The sequence below is a fragment of the Nansenia antarctica genome (assembly GCF_963989245.1).
Source record: "Nansenia antarctica genome assembly, chromosome: 8".
NCBI lineage: Eukaryota > Metazoa > Chordata > Actinopteri > Argentiniformes > Microstomatidae > Nansenia > Nansenia antarctica.
In genome coordinates, this window is record NC_137678.1 from 2,433,512 (window position 1) to 2,451,637 (window position 18,126).

General features: G+C 42.8%; 1 protein-coding gene across 1 annotated transcript in view; it reads left to right on the forward strand.

The window, feature by feature from the left end:
- sntg2 (syntrophin, gamma 2) overlaps positions 1 to 18,126 on the forward strand; it is a gene marked incomplete at both ends in the record, with an annotated part of 54,473 nt that overhangs the window by 19,545 nt on the left and 16,802 nt on the right. The window contains one exon of the mRNA XM_080537741.1: positions 15,877 to 16,004. Within this exon, the coding sequence (XP_080393867.1) occupies positions 15,877 to 16,004 (128 nt within the window). The remainder of the gene's footprint in view (positions 1 to 15,876; positions 16,005 to 18,126) is intronic.

Here is an 18,126-nt window from a genome sequence, read left to right on the forward strand (position 1 = left end):
TGACAGGCCTCGGTTTTCGACGGTGGGGATGACTGCCCGTCCGCCGGTCCTAAGCCTGCCAGCTCAACGTTTGGTTGGCGACATTAGTTTCACAAGTTGGTCTTGCACCATTTCTTGTTACTTGCAGAGGAGGCCACGTGGAGGCTGTCGTCTTCTCCTCTCCTTTAAAACATCAATGAAGGCGTGGGGCCTGGCGGACAGTGCGGCATGCGAATGCGGTGACCCAGAGCAGACCGCCGACCATATAATCACCATCTGCCCCTTATATAGACCACCTTCAGAAGCCAGCCTCTTCGACTTAGAACCAGAGATGCGGGCATGGCTACGCGACACCGAGTTGGACCTCTGAGGTTACACGAAAGAAGAAGAAGAATGATGCTCTATGTAGCTATTAGGGCTGCGTTTAAAAGGTTCGTACTGCTATCGCAACAACGGTCTACCTCAATGCCGCGGCCATGGCGGAGGATGTGTGAAGTCCTTTTGTTTGAAACATCCGTCCTTCTAATCACTAACATGAAAACATCAGCTCGCCTTAGCAGATAGAAAACCAAAAAGAACATCCAAAAAGGACTCAATACGGATGCAATGGACCTAATAACAACTGTGGGGAGCATGGCGCGTTCTGGCCTGCAGAGGGAGCCAGACTGTCGTTGGGGGATGGATGACGGGCTGATTACGGACAGGTGTCAGTAATCAGACTCGTTATCCTGCTGGTCTATTTAACTTGTGTGTGTTTGTTCCCCCGGGAGAGTGAAGGAGACAGTACTTGTTCTTTATTATTTAGAAAAGACTCGCTCAGCACGTCAGTGACGTTGCTGAGCCGTGCTGTACGCCAATAAAAACATATTTACAGCCGTTCCTCTGTACCTAGGTCAACTGAGTTGATTCATTGAAGAAGTCCAATGCCAGTTGAGCATCATTGAACTTATAGTAACATGACATCAATTCTACTTCTGAGTAAAACCTGCCAAGAAAGATTGCTCATTAAAATGTTTGAGATTTCTTCTCAAGACCACATGAGATTTGTTATTTTCTAAGCGAATGATTCTGATACCTACCTAATTCAAATGCGAAATAAACCTAATTCAAATACTCCACTGGCTACAATTTTGTCAAATGTATTGCTGAAAATCAGATCAATCAATCAACACTTTGAGCTGTCCTTGAAATCAGGCCTAGTGGGTCTCAACTAACAATTGAGTTAGGTTTAGGTTCCCACTAACCTCTGAGATTGAATTAAACACATTTAAGTTAAAATCACCAGTTATAATAAGCTCATCGCCTGTATATTGGGCAAGTAGATCCCCAAGTGCTTCAACAGAATCCTTTCCAGCTGATGGAGAACAAACAAGATAGCCTGATAAGGCAATATCAGTGTCAGATATACTGATTCTTTTGAGCCACGATTCACTCGAAAAACAAGAATATCTGGGTCGGTTTGTAGTACAAATATTTAAACCTGATCTAACTTTTGATCTAAATGTCACGAGACCAAACGGGACCTAATAATAGGATGGGAAGTTCGCAGGCATGTTGATTAGACACAGCTGAAGTGGGTTAGCTGATGAGTGAACTAGTCATGGGATTGGCTGTTGTACCCTTTAAAAAAAACTGGGTTTAGGTGAGAGAGTGAGAGGAGAGACAGGGGGAAAGGATTACGTGTGTTGATGTGAATGGACTGTTGCTGATGTTCTCTTGGCGTGAACTGTGTGAGTGGCTAGTATTAGTGCCACACTATTAACCAGTGTTACGACCCCATATGTGTTCTAGGGGATACGGGGTGTAACAATTAAATAAAACCAGGGGGGCAAGAATCAGAGGAGAAGGGAAATATAAAATAAACAAGATTTATTGTACAAAGGTAACATAAACAGGTTTCCGTGAAACTCTTAACTGAAAACTACTCTATAATAAAGAATAAAGTAAATTAACAGGCCTAGTGGCAATCTAATCTAAGTAACCAATCAAATACAACTAAGACTAAACGACTATGAACCTAGTACAAAACTAGGATACTGAGTGTCTCCCAGGCTTTTATCCTCCCTCCACCCTTAATTGAGGATTGAGTAGTGATGGCGAGATGAAGCTTCATGAACTGTTGAAGCTTTCCATCCAATTGGGTCACACATGGGCCGAAGCTTCGTGTTGCTTTATTTGCTCTACTGCGCCATCAAGTTTTGACCTGGACATTACAAGGGAGACAGGGCGAACAACCACATTAGCGTGCATTCGATTTTTTAGTATCATTGATCAATAGAACATGATTAAAGTATAATCGAGTCAATTCTATAGCTCTACTTTTGATAGCACCAGTGCATACGAAGGCAACAGGTTCAAATCTAAATGGTTAAGTAAGTTAATGATTAAGTTATTAGACCACTCATGTGGCTGTGACTGACTGGCATGTTACCCAGGCATGCATGAGAATGCACCTTCGTATATTCTCCATAGCCCGGCATGGGAGTCCAAATCCTCCGCAAAAAAGTCCCATTCGATCGGTTCACCTTAATTATGTACCAGCAGGGCTGCCAAGTTTCACCAAAAGTTTGGAGTGAGATTTTTTGGTGGTGGAGCGACCCAAAACTGTGCACGTTTTGGTAGCGGCGGCCCCTCTCTCCCACACAATTATTTGTGCTAGTTTCCTGCAATTTTACATGTTGTTCACAATAAACCAGCACAAGAAATGAAAATAATTGGAACATTTGATAAAACAAGACAAATTCAGACAATATATCATATTTATGTAAGTCTTAATAAACAAATACAGTAGCCTACAGAGTCTAAAAGAAAATTGGGCCCCATCAACTGGACTCAGCCCCTTGGTCAGCAGCAGAAAGACCCTTGGTCATCATCTTATATATAGTGCATTGCTCATGTTCATTGTGTGAAGCGCATTGAGTTGCGTCTTGTAAGAAATGCGCTATACAAATACAATTTGATTTGATTTGATTTGATTGCTCATAGATGGCTATCAATAGGGCTCTGTTTTAGGGCTTTTAAAGCAGTGCCAGGACTTGAAAACCAACACATCTCACTCAGAGCGCAAGGTGGATCAGCTCACAGAAGAGAATGGCACACTCTCAGCCCAGGTGAGACACATGCACAAAAGAACAGTCGTGGTAAACAAAAAACAACATGTTTAAACATTTCACAGAGCACTATAGACTTGTACGGGTATAAAAGACACTGGTTCGTTCACTGGTGGCGACCTTACATATTTCTGTATCTGAGTATTCAGTGTTGTTACACCGTGCCTCTGACCTCTGTGTTTGTCTATCTCTGACAGATGCATACAGTGTGCACGCAGCTGGCCAGAATGGAGGCTGAGGTGGAGAGGCTGACCGAGGCCCAGGTGCAGGCTCAGGAGGAGTGTAGTGCTCAACACGGCCACCTACAGATGGAGCTCCAACATGCCACCGCTCAGAAGGTGTTTGTTTACAACTAACTAGATGTCATCTCTTCGTCCCATATCAAACAGATATTAACCTTCATCATATGACATTGTATCTGATGTCATACAGGATCTGTTTATTTCCCAAACTTTTTTTTATCATTTATAAAAAAGAAACTTTAACATTTGCTTTAAAATGTGCAGAAAGGTGTCATGTTTAACTTTGTAGCATTTAGTGTTCAGGTTTGCTTTCAATCACTTGGAGAATAATTGTAACAGACATTTAAACCAGGGGTGTCCACATTTTTGCACCCCACTGTAACTTGTGCCTCTTTGAGTTGCCATTGTAAATCTAAGATGGTCCTCAAGATATACCAGTATACCCTTATGTAAATCTAAGGGTTGATTCACACCTGTTTCTCACCCATAATATCGGCCATGTAGTGTATTTGTATTTCCATCTAACTTGGCATCTCTTCCATTTAACTATTGTACTGTTATAGCTAATTCATGAATTGATTATGAACACCTGCAGATCGGCAGCCTGAAAGAGGAGGTGCAAAGCCTGGTTGTGTCAACGAGGAGAGCTGAAAAGGAGATCCAGACCCATGAACAGCAGCTGTCTAGGAAGCACAACGAGAGCTCTGTTCAGGAGGAGATTCTGCAGAGGGAAATCCAAGATCTGAAGAGTCAGATTGAGAGTGTGGGTGCCTCTCTGAAGAAGGCTGAGAATGAAGCACAGGTTAGAGAGGAGCTGCTGACCAGGGAAAATCAAGAGAGCTTCCAGGAGAAGGAGGTGCTGCAGGAGAGGGCGTCTGCCTTTGAGGAGCAGATCAGAAAGCAAAAGGAGGAGATTCAGACAAAGGAAGAGCAGCTGTCTAGTAGACAGGAGGAGAGCACCCAGCTTAAAACATTTAATACAAGTACAATTAAATAGAAAAGTACAAAATAGTTTAATACAAGTAAATACAGTGTATTAAATATGAAAACAAGTAAATAGTATAATAAATATTAATTAATAAAATAAATATAAATCAAATATATTATATTATTAAATATATTAAATTATTATATACAATTTCATTTTTATCTTTTTAAATATGTAACAAATCATTAAATATTAAAACAAGTAAATAGTATAATAAATATTAATTAAATAAATAGAATAAATATATAACAAATATATTATATTATTAAATATATTTAATTGTTACGGTATATACAATTTCATTTTTATAAAATATGGGAGGGAACGGGAGGGAACTGAACGAGTCATGCCACAGCATGATTCAGATTCAGATTCAGATAACGTTTATTGCCATTATGCTTGACACATATAGGAATTTGTTTTGGCATTTACAGAAGGTGCATTTATGCTTTTTTCACATATAGGCTACATGAACAAAACAAGTACAAATACAAATGCAAAAACAGGACAAACACAGGACAGACAGTGCATGGATAGTGCTGTATATAAAGTGCAGTGCAGAGTTATTTCAGGTCCAGTGAATGTTCAGTCCTGGGCAGGCTTGGAGGCGGGGGGGAGGGGGAAGCCAGAGTCATTTAGCAGCCTGGCAGCTGAGGGGAAGAAACTGAGCCTGTGGCGGGCCTTTAATGTCTTTGGCAGCCGCAACCTTCTTCCAGAGGGAAGCAGGGTGAGGAGGCCGTGGCCGGGGTGGAAGGGGTCGGCCATGATCTTCCTTGCCCTCCTCAGAGCCCTGGTGTCATGCAGGGAGTTGAGAGAGGGCAAGGGACAGCCGATCACCCTCTCTGCTGAACGTATCACCCGCTGCAACTTGGCCTTGTCCTTGGTCGTTGCAGCAGGGAACCAGGTGATGATGGAGTGGGTGAGGATGGACTATGATGGCCGTGTAAAACTGGACCATCATGGACCTCGGCAGCCTGAATTTCCTCAGCTGCCGGAGGAAGAACATCCTCTTCTGGGCCTTCTTCATGAGGGCCTCGGTGTTCCGCTCCCACTTAAGGTCCCACTTAAGGTTCCACTCGCATAGCATCAGCCAGGGGTCCAGGGGCTTGTCCTCGCTGTGAAGCTAGATCTATGAGCAGCTGGAACCTCATAAGGGACATCTGAATTTGCTGAGCAGAATTTTCCAGTTTCAGGCTCAGTCCCTGATGTGAGTTTTCGACTTCTGCTTTGAAGCCAAGCTGCTCGTCTTTGACACCTTGTAATTCGTCCTCCAGCTGCTTAATTAATTTAAGTTGGGCCTCTTGTTGGTCTCTCTCTGCCTGCTGTTCTGAGTTCAGAACATGACAGCCGTTTATGTAACAAATAATTAAAAAACTGTACAAAAATCTAAGTAAAATCATAAATCATTGTCTTTGACAGCGTTAACTGCTGCGGTCTGTGCATCTTTAGCACTTTGCACTGCCTTGTGCCACGCCAACAGAAAAACGGCTGTCATGCTGTGGCACGACTCATTCCCTCCCGTTCCCTCCCATTTGCTTGAAAGCAAGCTTGGTGGCTCTAGGAACCACATTTTTCACTTCAGCCTCTGTGGAGGTTGGCAGGATCTTCCTCTCGGCCCGTTTCTTGAGAGTATTGAACATGCTGTATCTGCAATCGAAAAAATACAGATATTAATGACTTGAATGTTTCCTCAAAGTGGTGTGAAACGGTGTGCAATGGGCTTTGACGTAGATTTTCTCTTGTTTGGTGAGACTATAGTGCGGAGGCTACTCTGCCCTCGCAGTTAAAAGACGGCTTCACCCATTTTCAACCAGCTTTCTATCATTACATTTTAGGTTTTAAATGGGTAATAATAATGTTATACACACTAGCTGTGCTCTGGTCCAATCAGAGTGGCCTGTGGGTGCCCTGCTCTGGTCCAATAAGAGGCATGGGGAGTGGCCTTGGAAAGGGGGAGAACCCCACTGCATTTTGGGTGTTGTGTTTTTTCTGCCATTTCTGTAAATCTTAAGACATCTTCATATTTCTAAGATATCTCAAGACATCTTAAGACCCATGTCTATAGACACGTCCTTAGACGTGTCTCAAGACGTCTTGACAAATGTGTCTCGAGACAAGGTGATGGCTGGGTATGTTCTAGGAAACCTTTACTCCCAGAAAAGATCAACACTGTTATGACACGGGGGCGAGGGGGCTCAAGGACACGACAATGGAGACGGAATACTGTGAAGCCCCGTAGGGTATTTATTTACAGTGAAGGGGGGGTGGAAAAACAGGGAAGATGAGTCCGGGGGTTTCAGCCTGGCGGGCTGGGGTAGTGGCTGGCGTGAGCTGTAGAGGAACAGAGAAACAGGGTAAGTCTCTACAGTAGGCTAATACGATAATCACAATAATAGTCTCGAGAGCTAAGTACACAACTGGTAACAGGTAATACTTGCCAGGCCATTCTTAGGGAAGAACTGACGATGAGTGAAGGGAAGTCCAGGGTAGATGTTGGCAGAGGGTTGATTGGGAGTGGAGACAGGTGTGCAGGTTTGGCTGATGATCTAATTAGTGGGGACAAGCCTCACCTGCGGCGGAGTGCACGCTGTGCTCGAGCTGTGGGGGCGGGGGAGGGCGTGTGTGAAGGCCCAGCCGTAACAGGACCCCCCTCCGAGGGGGAGCCTCCTGGCGACCGGCCCGGAGCATCCGGGCAGTGGCGGATTAACACATAGGCTTACCTAGGCTGCAGCCTATGGCCACCACCACTAGGGGGCCACCTAACATTGGATAAAAAATATATATTTTAAAAATAAAATAATAATAAATAATAAAATAACAAAAAATCCTGACGCCCCCCTATATTTTCTATCCTGAGGCCCCCCTATATTTTCTATAGTTTGATTCGAGAGAAATCTCGCGCATCTCATCTCACCAGTTTGAGTCAAGCAGGACGTATAGCCTAGGCTAAATTCGCCGGTCAAAGTTGCAAAAATTAAGCGGACGCACTTTAGTGGGGCCAAAAAACGAAAAGAACTAATGAAAAAAGAACTAAATATAGCAAAGTTGCCCAAGATTTCAAAAACATTTTCTAATAATGCTGCTGCGCCTGCGACGACCAATGTTGTCGAGAATGAGAGCCACGAAACGGTTAGCTCTGGGTCGGGTGTCGCTAGCACTAGCAGCTCTGGGTCGGGTGTCGCTAGCACTAGCAGCTCTGGGTCGGGTGTCGCTAGCACTAGCAGCTCTGGGTCGGGTGTCGCTAGCACTAGCAGCTCTGGGTCGGGTGTCGCTAGCACTAGTAGCTCTGGGTCGGGTGTCGCTAGCACTAGCAGCTCTGGGTCGGGTGTCGCTAGCACTAGCAGCTCTGAGGCGAACATGGGGGGGGAGATGCAGGCTGTCGAGGCTGAGCGCGGAGAAGAGGCACTAACGTTACCACCACCAGCTGACAGAGAAGAGGCACTAACGTTACCACCACCAGCTGACAGAGAAGAGGCACTAACGTTACCACCACCAGCTGACAGTGACACTGATCACTAACGTTACCACCACCAGCTGACAGTGACACTGATCACTAACGTTACCACCACCAGCTGACAGTGACACTGATCACTAACGTTACCACCACCAGCTGACAGTGACACTGATCACTAACGTTACCACCACCAGCTGACAGTGACACTGATCACTAACGTTACCACCACCAGCTGACAGTGACACTGATCACTAACGTTACCACCACCAGCTGACAGTGACACTGATCACTAACGTTACCACCACCAGCTGGCAGTGACACTGATCACTAACGTTACCACCACCAGCTGACAGTGACACTGATCACTAACGTTACCACCACCAGCTGACAGTGACACTGATCACTAACGTTACCACCACCAGCTGACAGTGACACTGATCACTAACGTTACCACCACCAGCTGGCAGTGACACTGATCACTAACGTTACCACCACCAGCTGACAGTGACACTGATCACTAACGTTACCGCCACCAGCTGACAGTGACACTGATCACTAACGTTACCGCCACCAGCTGACAGTGACACTGATCACTAACGTTACCACCACCAGCTGACAGTGACACTGATCACTAACGTTACCACCACCAGCTGACAGTGACACTGATCACTAACGTTACCGCCACCAGCTGACAGTGACACTGATCACTAACGTTACCACCACCAGCTGACAGTGACACTGATCCCGAGCAGGACAATCAAGAAGAGGAGGCAACACCACCACCAGGTCCAGACACAAATCCTACCACCACTTACAGCTCGGATCCTGGATTGTGGGATACAGTTGGTGAAGACATGAGAACATATTGGATTAAGATGGGGCCACAATGTTGTCAAAATAAAGATGCTAATGTCGCCGCTTCAGAAACACAGCACAAGCATCAGAAGAGGTATTTTTCAAAAACACTATTTAAAAGAAAACATTCAAAAGGGCGAAACCGTGCCTCGAGAATGGTTAATTTATTCACCTGCAAAAGGAAAAGTATTTTGTTTCGCATGTAAATTATTTGCAGACGGTGCTCATAAATCAGGACTCAAAACAGGCTACAATGACTGGAAACACGCAGCAGTGTGTCTGGCTGAGCATGAAGGTTCCGAAAGCCACAGGAAAGCTATGCTATATATATATACATATGCTAAAGCTATGCTGCTGCACCGTGTTTTGTTTTCACTCCTGGAATGATTAGCTGATTAGACTCAGCTGACCTTAGGGACCTTGCTGGAATATAGGGTGGGTGGAGATCTGATATGTATGTTGGTCCAAGAGCATTTTGTAATTGTTATACAATTAGGAGTACTTTGAATTCAATTCTCTGAGAGACTTGTAACCAGTGTAGAGATCTCAGGATGGATTGGTGTAATGTGTTCAAATTTCTTCATTGTTGTCAGGTCCCTAGCAGCGGCGTTTTGGATGAGCTGCAATTTACGAACAGCCCATTTAAATAGGCCTGTTAGTAGACCATTACAGTAATCAAGTCTACTCGAAACAAATGCATGGATGAGTTTGTTATGGTCTTGTTTTGACATAAATCCTCTCATTCTTGTTATGTTTTTCAGGTGATAGTAGGCTGATTTAGTTAGAATTTATGTGGCTGTTGAAGTTTAGATCGGAGTCTAGAATTACACTAACATTTCTGACCTGTTTTTCAGTTTGAAGAGAGAGAGAATCAAGGTTTTTTTTTCTATCTTTTGTCAGGTGCACCAAATACAATTATCTCTGTTTTGTCCTTGTTTAGTTGGAGGACGTTTTGTGTCATCCAGGCATTTATTTGTTCAATGCAATTACAGAGATTGTTGATGGGACTATAGTATAGACTATAGGACCAGTTTAGGGCAGTGCCCTACTTAGGTTTTTAGTCTATCTATTAGAATGTTGTGGTCTACTGTGTCAAAGGCAGCGCTATGGTCTAGTACAGGGGTCCCCAACGTTTTTTCTGTGAGGGCCACATACTTTTTCCTTTCTGTGATGGGGGGCCTGGGTTGGTCTCTAACCTAAAATAATATGGAAAGGAGTGACTACCATTATTATTGTGTTTGTTTACCATGTTTATTATGATTTTATATTGGTTTATTATGCCCCTAATGCTAGATTAGTTTATTATTTTGTTATCTACTGTACTGATGTAACCAGGTATCGCATAAACCCTATTCATTAAGATTAATCAGTACCACAGGGTTTGAGTTATGTGGGAGCTAAGCTGTGTGTGAACGTTTTGGAGCACGTCATGAGCAGTCTCTCATGAATTCTCATGAATTGCACAAAAAGTAAAAGAAAAAATTGCGCACTCCCTAGGCCCCACTCTGGCCATTGCATTAGGGCCCAGTGCAGACTCGTTACGCCACTGAACCCGGGACCCTGCTGTATGTGCAGTGATCCCAGACCCTGTAGGTTTATTTCAACAGTCAAATGGAGCACCATGAAAACATTTGGTGACAGCGCACCTTGACACAGATCATGAACATATCGGTGACAGCGCACCACCCGCACATTGTCAAATAAATAATAATAATTTCTCTGTCAGTGAGTGTCACTTCGCTAGCTAGCCTAAGATACCTTCTGTGCGGTCCGTTTTTTACTTTTACTCACTAGGTGACCCCACCCATGGCGCTTATAGAATTCATTATGAGAGACATTTCAATCGTCTAAGTAAGTGAATCATCTATACATCAGTCATCATAAGAAAAACAAATCTATGCTAGGACCAGTCTGCCTGTCCAGGACTGCCTCAGGATCACTGGTGCAGTGACACATAAAACTAAATTGTGTTTACTTTATTGGGTCATTTCATTAATTATCTTTCCCAAACAGGTATAAATAACCCTAGATTCTGGACTCCATTCATCATCTTTTACCATTAACAAACAAACGTGTTAAAATGTATCTATCAAACGGAGAAAAACAAAAGATAGTCCTCCTCCCCTAGAACAGGACAGTTCTTCATTTAACAAATGATGTTAGTAAAAGGTTGACGCCACGTCCCAAATTGGAAACGACGTTATTTGTCATATTTTTTGTTTATGAGCTATTTTGTTGTCCAAGTCTGTCCCTGGGCTGATGTGTTGATGGGGTAGGGTAATCTTTTCTTGAGTGTAATCCTTGCTTTTTCTCTTGTGAGAGAATGGGAGGAGGATGCAGGATAATGTGCAGGATGTTATTGAATGTGTCACTGTCACCTAATGTTACGTTGAGCTGGTTAATGGATGAATGTCATCCAGCTCCCATTCAGAGAAAATATGTGGCTGCAGTTGGATGGACATTGATGATTTGTGTAAATCACATTTGTATTCATTTGCATTTTGAGAGTGTCAGGTATATAAAAAAAGACACACCTCTGCCGTGGAAGAGGTTGAACAGAGGTTTAAAGAAATATTTCTCTTCATCGTTTCCCAATGTAATATTCTCCAGAGGCTTAAAAAAATACAGACTAAAGCATTTGCTAAAATGTTTATACATTCTCATATAAATGATATTCAATTATTTTCCAATTGAGTATACGTAGCCATGTATAAACACTTCTCTTCATCGTTTCTGATCGTTTCAGCACCGTCTCCCTTCAAATGACCCCTACTTTTCCATCCAGTCTCAATCGCACTCATTCTGTTACATTATTAAAGCCAACTCACGCTTATTCATGCTAGACTGAGCTAAAACTGTCCCTGTTACTCTATGCTATGAGAGAATGCTTGATCTGCAATTCATGAGCTGCTATTATGAATCAGATTTTTCACATTTCAACATTCCGCACTGGCACTGCTCATGTTCACGTCGAACATATTGTTCATATAGCTGAAACACGCAGAATCAACTGAGAAACATTATATGCGATGAGTTAATTAATATTTCTCAGACAGACTACCACATATCACCTTAATAATGGCTTAAGCCACTTTTTAGGAAAATTATGTTTTTGCCTAGTTTGAAAATATGACTGTAGCAGATTCAGGCACAGAGGGAGGTCGACACAGAGGTACAGGTCTGGGCACTGCCCGTTTATTTAACTGTCCCCACACAGGACAAAAATAATAGTCAGAAATAAATAATATTTAGCAGTGATTCAGCACTCTGCGTCGCGGTGTATCTCTGTTCTGGCTCTTTCACCCCTCCAGCCTACTCACGCCTCGCTCGCCCGTCACTGTCTCGAGGGAAACAAACACACACAGGTTAAAAAGACCATTTGGAATGATGAGTCTGATTGAGGACACCTGCGCCAATCAGCTCCACCATCCCCACTCCACCACAGTCTGGCTCCACCTGCAGGCCAGAATGCGCCATGCTCCTCACAATGACTTAAGCCATTATTTTAAGATGGTGACGATATATTCCATGTCTGAAGTGTCTATTAAGACATTCATTATTTCTAAATTAAGGTTCATCCTAAGACATTTTCAACCCCCCCAGAGCATTTAACACTGCGAACGGGACGTTTTTTCACCTACTTTTAGCGCGACGAGGTGTCAAATCACACGACCACTCTTCACAATGGGGGAGTGTGTATTGACGCACAAAGATCGCTGGATGGCGATGTCACACAAGAAGAGAAAATTACAAGATCACTAGGCTACCTCTAAAAATGCATAAAGTTCCTATGCGCAGAGAAGCGGGGAAATTATTAGCGCAATCTGATATGAAGCTTGAGTCAGCTGAAAACGAACTATGGAACAAATTAAATGATATATATGGAAAGGAGATTGATTGAGACTGCGGGAGATTTACTAATGAATGAAAGTTGATTATCATTATTAAAAAATAATAGTAATAAATATTGCAATATTGTGTTATCATAATTATGAGCTTCACAGTGATAAAGTCTGTTTATTTGTCGTGAAATTCGCCGGTAACGTCAGCCTGTCAGCCCCTGCAACTGCTCACAGGTTTGTTATATGTGATTATGGAATGGCTGAATATGTTCATTCTTTATTAAATAGAAAATGGACAGCGCTGTAAATAGTGTCATTCAATGCACAACGCACGTCATTTCACAGGACTGATCTACTTCACTAGATCTGTCCAATAAAATGAAAAATTCTGAGTGGGACTGCTCAAAAAAAAAAAGTTTTGTATACTGTAGGTCAGGGGTGCTCACACTTTTTAGGCTTGTGAGCTACTTTTCAAATTACCAGCTCAACAAGATCTACCAACCAAATAAAACATATTGCCATTGCTGCGAACACAAAAATGTACTGTAATAATAACAAATTAAGGCCACGCTACACTGTTTCAAAATCAAAGAAGAGATTTATTAAACTATATAACAAATATTCACACTGGTAGTCCATTAACATTAACATTAACTCAGGAGCTCTGAGTGGTTTACACCAGACTGGCCAGTGCCAAGCCAGGTGCCATCGACGTCTCCGGGCGGCGGAGTGTGTGTGTGTGTGTGTCTGTCTGTCTGTCTGTCTGTCTGTCTGTCTGTCTGTGTGTGTGTGTGTGTGTGTGTGTGTCTGTCTGTCTGTGTGTGTGTGTGTGTGTGCTTGTCTGTGTGTGTGTGTGTGTGTGTGTGTGTGTGTGTGTGTTGTGAGGCGGCGCGGGGCTGAGTGATGCCCTCTCCTGTGTGGTCCAGACGGGAGGCGTCCCCGGCTACTTTTCCAAAAAAAATATTTAAATGTTTTTTTTGTATTTTTTTTTTTTTTTTTTTTCAATGCCGTGTGATCTACCCACACTACCTTCGCGATCGACCGGTCGATCGCGATCGACGTAATGAGCACCCCTGCTGTAGGTCTATTATAAATATCCGTTCGTTATATAATATCCGTTGATGATTACATAATCAAATGTAGGCTACTGCAATGACTTTCATTACTACTGCTGCGAGAGTTGAGAGAGTTGAGTACAACTGAGTACAACCTTTCTGGTGGGAGGTGTGGGGGGATGGTTTGAAGGGCTTGTTGGATGAATTGGCATCCTTTGTTTGTTGGAACAAACAAAGGATGTTTGTCAGAAACGATCAAAAAGCGATCATTGAGAATAAGATTAACCACCCCCATGCATCAACCATTACATCAAGTGATTGTAACTCACTTTAGAAACTAGTTCTTAGCCGACAAGTTTATTTGTCAAATACATGCTCTGCGTGTTTCTATTTGTGATGATTAATAAATAATCTGTTGGTCAAAGATAAATTGATAAATGAAAGGGAGCAACAGAGGAATCTAGGGCCTACCGGCATTTGGAAAAGTAGTACAAATATCCATCTGAAATATATATACAAATACTTATCAAATGTACATTTTGTGATAAAATAAACACAGCTGTTTTGCATCGCGCATAGCCCGCAGCTGTATTTGGAACACGAGTTGACTCGCTGGAACGAGACAGGCGCGCGAGACTGATACCCTTCTTCTCCTTACTTTCCTGTCTGTCTTCACTATATCAGTTCAATAAAATGAAAACTATGAGTGGGACTGCCCCACTCAGAAAAAACATTATACAACAACATTATATACAAATAATGTGATGCGCTGTGCTGTTGCTGGCTGTATTGACTCAGAACTAAAAAAGCTGTTTGACAACGAGTGTGCTTATTGGACAGATGTGTTAAAGCGAGTGGTTGTAGTGGTGAAGTTTCTTGCAGAGCGAGGATTACCATTGAGGGGACACTGTGAAACCTTTGGCCAGCCATATAATGGGAATTTTATGGGTGTGTTGGAAGTGATCAGTGAGTTTGATCCATTCTTGAAAGCGCACATAGACAAATATGGAAATGCTGGCAAGGGAACCCCATCTTACCTCTCATCAACAACTTGCTTAGAATGTATTGAATTGATGGGAGAGCATGTCCTAGCTGAGATAATCAGCCAGGTAAAAATAGCAAAGTACTTTTCAATCAGCGTCGACTCTACACCAGATGTTGCACACACAGACCAGCTCACATTCATCATACGATATGTGTCACCAGATGGATGCGCGGAGGAGCGTTTTCTCAAGTTTTTGCCAATTCAGAGTCATTCAGGGGAGTCACTTTATCAGTCTGTTCTGGAAGAAATGGGCATTGACATCAATAACTGCCGAGGCCAATGTTATGACAATGCAGCCAACATGTCCGGCATTTACAGTGGTTTGCAAGCACGCATTAAGAAGATAAATAATTTGGCCGAGTGGGTACCCTGCGCAGCGCATACACTCAATTTAGTGGGAGTTGCCAGTGTAAATTGTTGCCCTGTGACAATGGAATTTTTTAATTTTGTACAGACACTTTATAATTTTTGTTCCAAATCCACGGCGCGTTGGCAGATAATGACTGCGGGGCTAAATGTTATTGACAACAAGAGGCTGGAGACATTGAAAAGTTTGTCAGATACTAGATGGTCAGCACATGCGCAAGCAACAAAAGCACTACACCAGAACTATGCCAACATCCAAGAGTCACTGAATGATAACAACCTTTTCAGTGCATTTTTTATTGTTTGCATTATGTTATTAAAGCACAATGTGTTTTATGGTAAAGCATTATGAGTGGTGTGTGTGTGCAGGGTGCTCGTGAGTTGTGTATTTTGGGGAGGGGGAGGCTCGTGTATAGGGGGGGGCCTCACACAAAGGAGTAGCCTAGCGCCACTGACCACCTTAATCCGCCACTGGTATTAGTAATATCGCGGTGGTCAGTAGCCTAGGGCCACTGACCACCTTAATCCGCCATTAGTAATATCGCTAAGCCACACCCCTTTGAAAACTCGGACAAACAAACAACGCTTCACTGACAGTGACTGACTGACCGACCGTGACTGTCAATGTCAATGACTTACAATGGTGGGAGTTGTCAAATCTGATTTCTGGTTTACCACAGCAAGTAATAGATGTTAATAATGTTTTTTTTTTTAAAGATGACAAGAATATTTCGTCTAAAAGCTTTTCACCATCAGATATTAGCGAGTTGTTTGTCCGAGTTTTCTGCCTTAAGTCGTGACTTTTGCTGTGATATGATTGGACAATTTCTATTTTAGGTCCATACACTGTTGTTTTTCCATCTGCATGCAATGATCAACGCCACCTGGCCAGTGAACGAGAGACGGGACCGTCATTGCCTTGTTCATATATTCTACGCAGGCTCCGTCCTCGCCCTCCTCGCCCTCGGCTAATGAACCAAAGTATGAGAAGCGCTGGCTGGATGCCGTGTCCCTCCCCTTGTCGATGGCGAGAGTCTCCACATACCACGCCGGAACAGATCAATTAAGGTAAAGGTCAGCTGTTGGTTTAGCTGTTTTCATTTAGGTGAGAGGGTGTTAACGCCAATATATATGCACAGGCAGGGACCACCTTGAAAGGTCACTGACGTTGAGTCCTTCTGGAAAAGCCTTGCTAGTATTGGAGAGTCTCACTTAACAGACTGGATTGGCTGAGTATCACATGTATTTCTTGTCATTTTCTGTCTTCTAGAAATGTTATATGCTGTAAGACATTCAGAAATGCTTCATTCAATAGCCCTATTTTAACTGCTGTTTACAAAGAAAAGATATGTTACAATATCTGGTACCTTCTGTTAAAACATCAAAGACATTTAAGATGTTAAAAATGGGACATTACCTTAAGCAAACGTGGGTTAAAGCATAACCAGTTATAACTTAATGTTATTGATAGTAATTCGATACTCATACTTTTTAATCGAACTAATGAATGAACATATTATTCAGTGGGTAATAGATAATGCAGCTGCAGGCGATCGACGAGGAGGGGATAGAGCTGCTGCTTTTATATCAGAGAGAGACAGAGATGATGGTGTGAGGGACGATAGCTTCAGCTCCGCCTCCGTTCACTAACCAACCAATCAATGGTGTGCAACGTCTACGCAGTCGGTCACTCGCGGTCGCCCATCGAGAAAGATGTGCGACTCCCTGTGCGACCTCCTCTGACCTCCTCTGTCCTCCTCTGACCTCCTCTGCAACCTGCATGACCTTCTCCAACCTACGCAGACCCCTGATTGCATTGTTGTCCATAAAGCATGAATGGGCCTTTAGGCACTCTGCAGGGAGACCCGTTGGTGATGTCCAAGGATGCTGATCGGTCGTACTGAAAGATATTCATGAGATGACTCATGAGTATGAGCCCCTGAAATGAATGTGACGTCAACGTTGGATAGAGATGTCTTTTCAACATTGAATCAATGACAACATGTTTGCTGGGATGCCATGCTTCACTAAGATTCATGCTTCACTAAGATTCCTGCTTCACTAAGATTGAAAAGGTAGTCTCATCTGTTCAGCCATGGAGAAGAGAGTTAGAAGCCGACATGTCGCTGCATCTGTTTAGTCGTCTGTTCTGCTGACTCTGTCTCAGAGCGATCCTGGAGTTATACACTTTACTAAGGGTTTACTTAGGGGTGTAAGTTGTATGAATACACTTTACTAAGGGTTTACTTAGGGGTGTAAGTTGTATGAATACACTTTACTAAGGGTTTACTTAGGGGTGTAAGTTGTATGAATACACTTTACTAAGGGTTTACTTAGGGGTGTAAGTTGTATGAATACACTTTACTAAGGGTTTACTTAGGGGTGTAAGTTGTATGAATACACTTTACTAAGGGTTTACTTAGGGGTGTAAGTGGTATGAATACACTTTACTAAGGGTTTACTTAGGGGTGTAAGTGGTATGAATACACTTTACTAAGGGTTTACTTAGGGGAGTAAGTGGTATGAATACACTTTACTAAGGGTTTACTTAGGGGTGTAAGTGGTATGAATACACTTTACTAAGGGTTTACTTAGGGGTGTAAGTTGTATGAATACACTTTACTAAGGGTTTACTTAGGGGTGTACGTTGTATGAATACACTTTACTAAGGGTTTACTTAGGGGTGTAAGTGGTATGAATACACTTTACTAAGGGTTTACTTAGGGGTGTAAGTGGTATGAATACACTTTACTAAGGGTTTACTTAGGGGTGTAAGTTGTATGAATACACTTTACTAAGGGTTTACTTAGGGGTGTAAGTTGTATGAATACACTTTACTAAGGGTTTACTTAGGGGTGTAAGTTGTATGAATATACTTTACTAAGGGTTTACATAGGGGTGTAAGTTGTATGAATACACTTTACTAAGGGTTTACTTAGGGGTGTAAGTTGTATGAATATACTTTACTAAGGGTTTACTTAGCGGTGTAAGTTGTATGAATACACTTTACTAAGGGTTTACTTAGGGGTGTAAGTTGTATGAATATACTTTACTAAGGGTTTACTTAGGGGTGTAAGTTGTATGAATACACTTTACTAAGGGTTTACTTAGCGGTGTAAGTTGTATGAATACACTTTCCACCTAAGGCTTCTCCCTGTGATGTCTCTTGACAGCCATGTGCCCTGTCGCT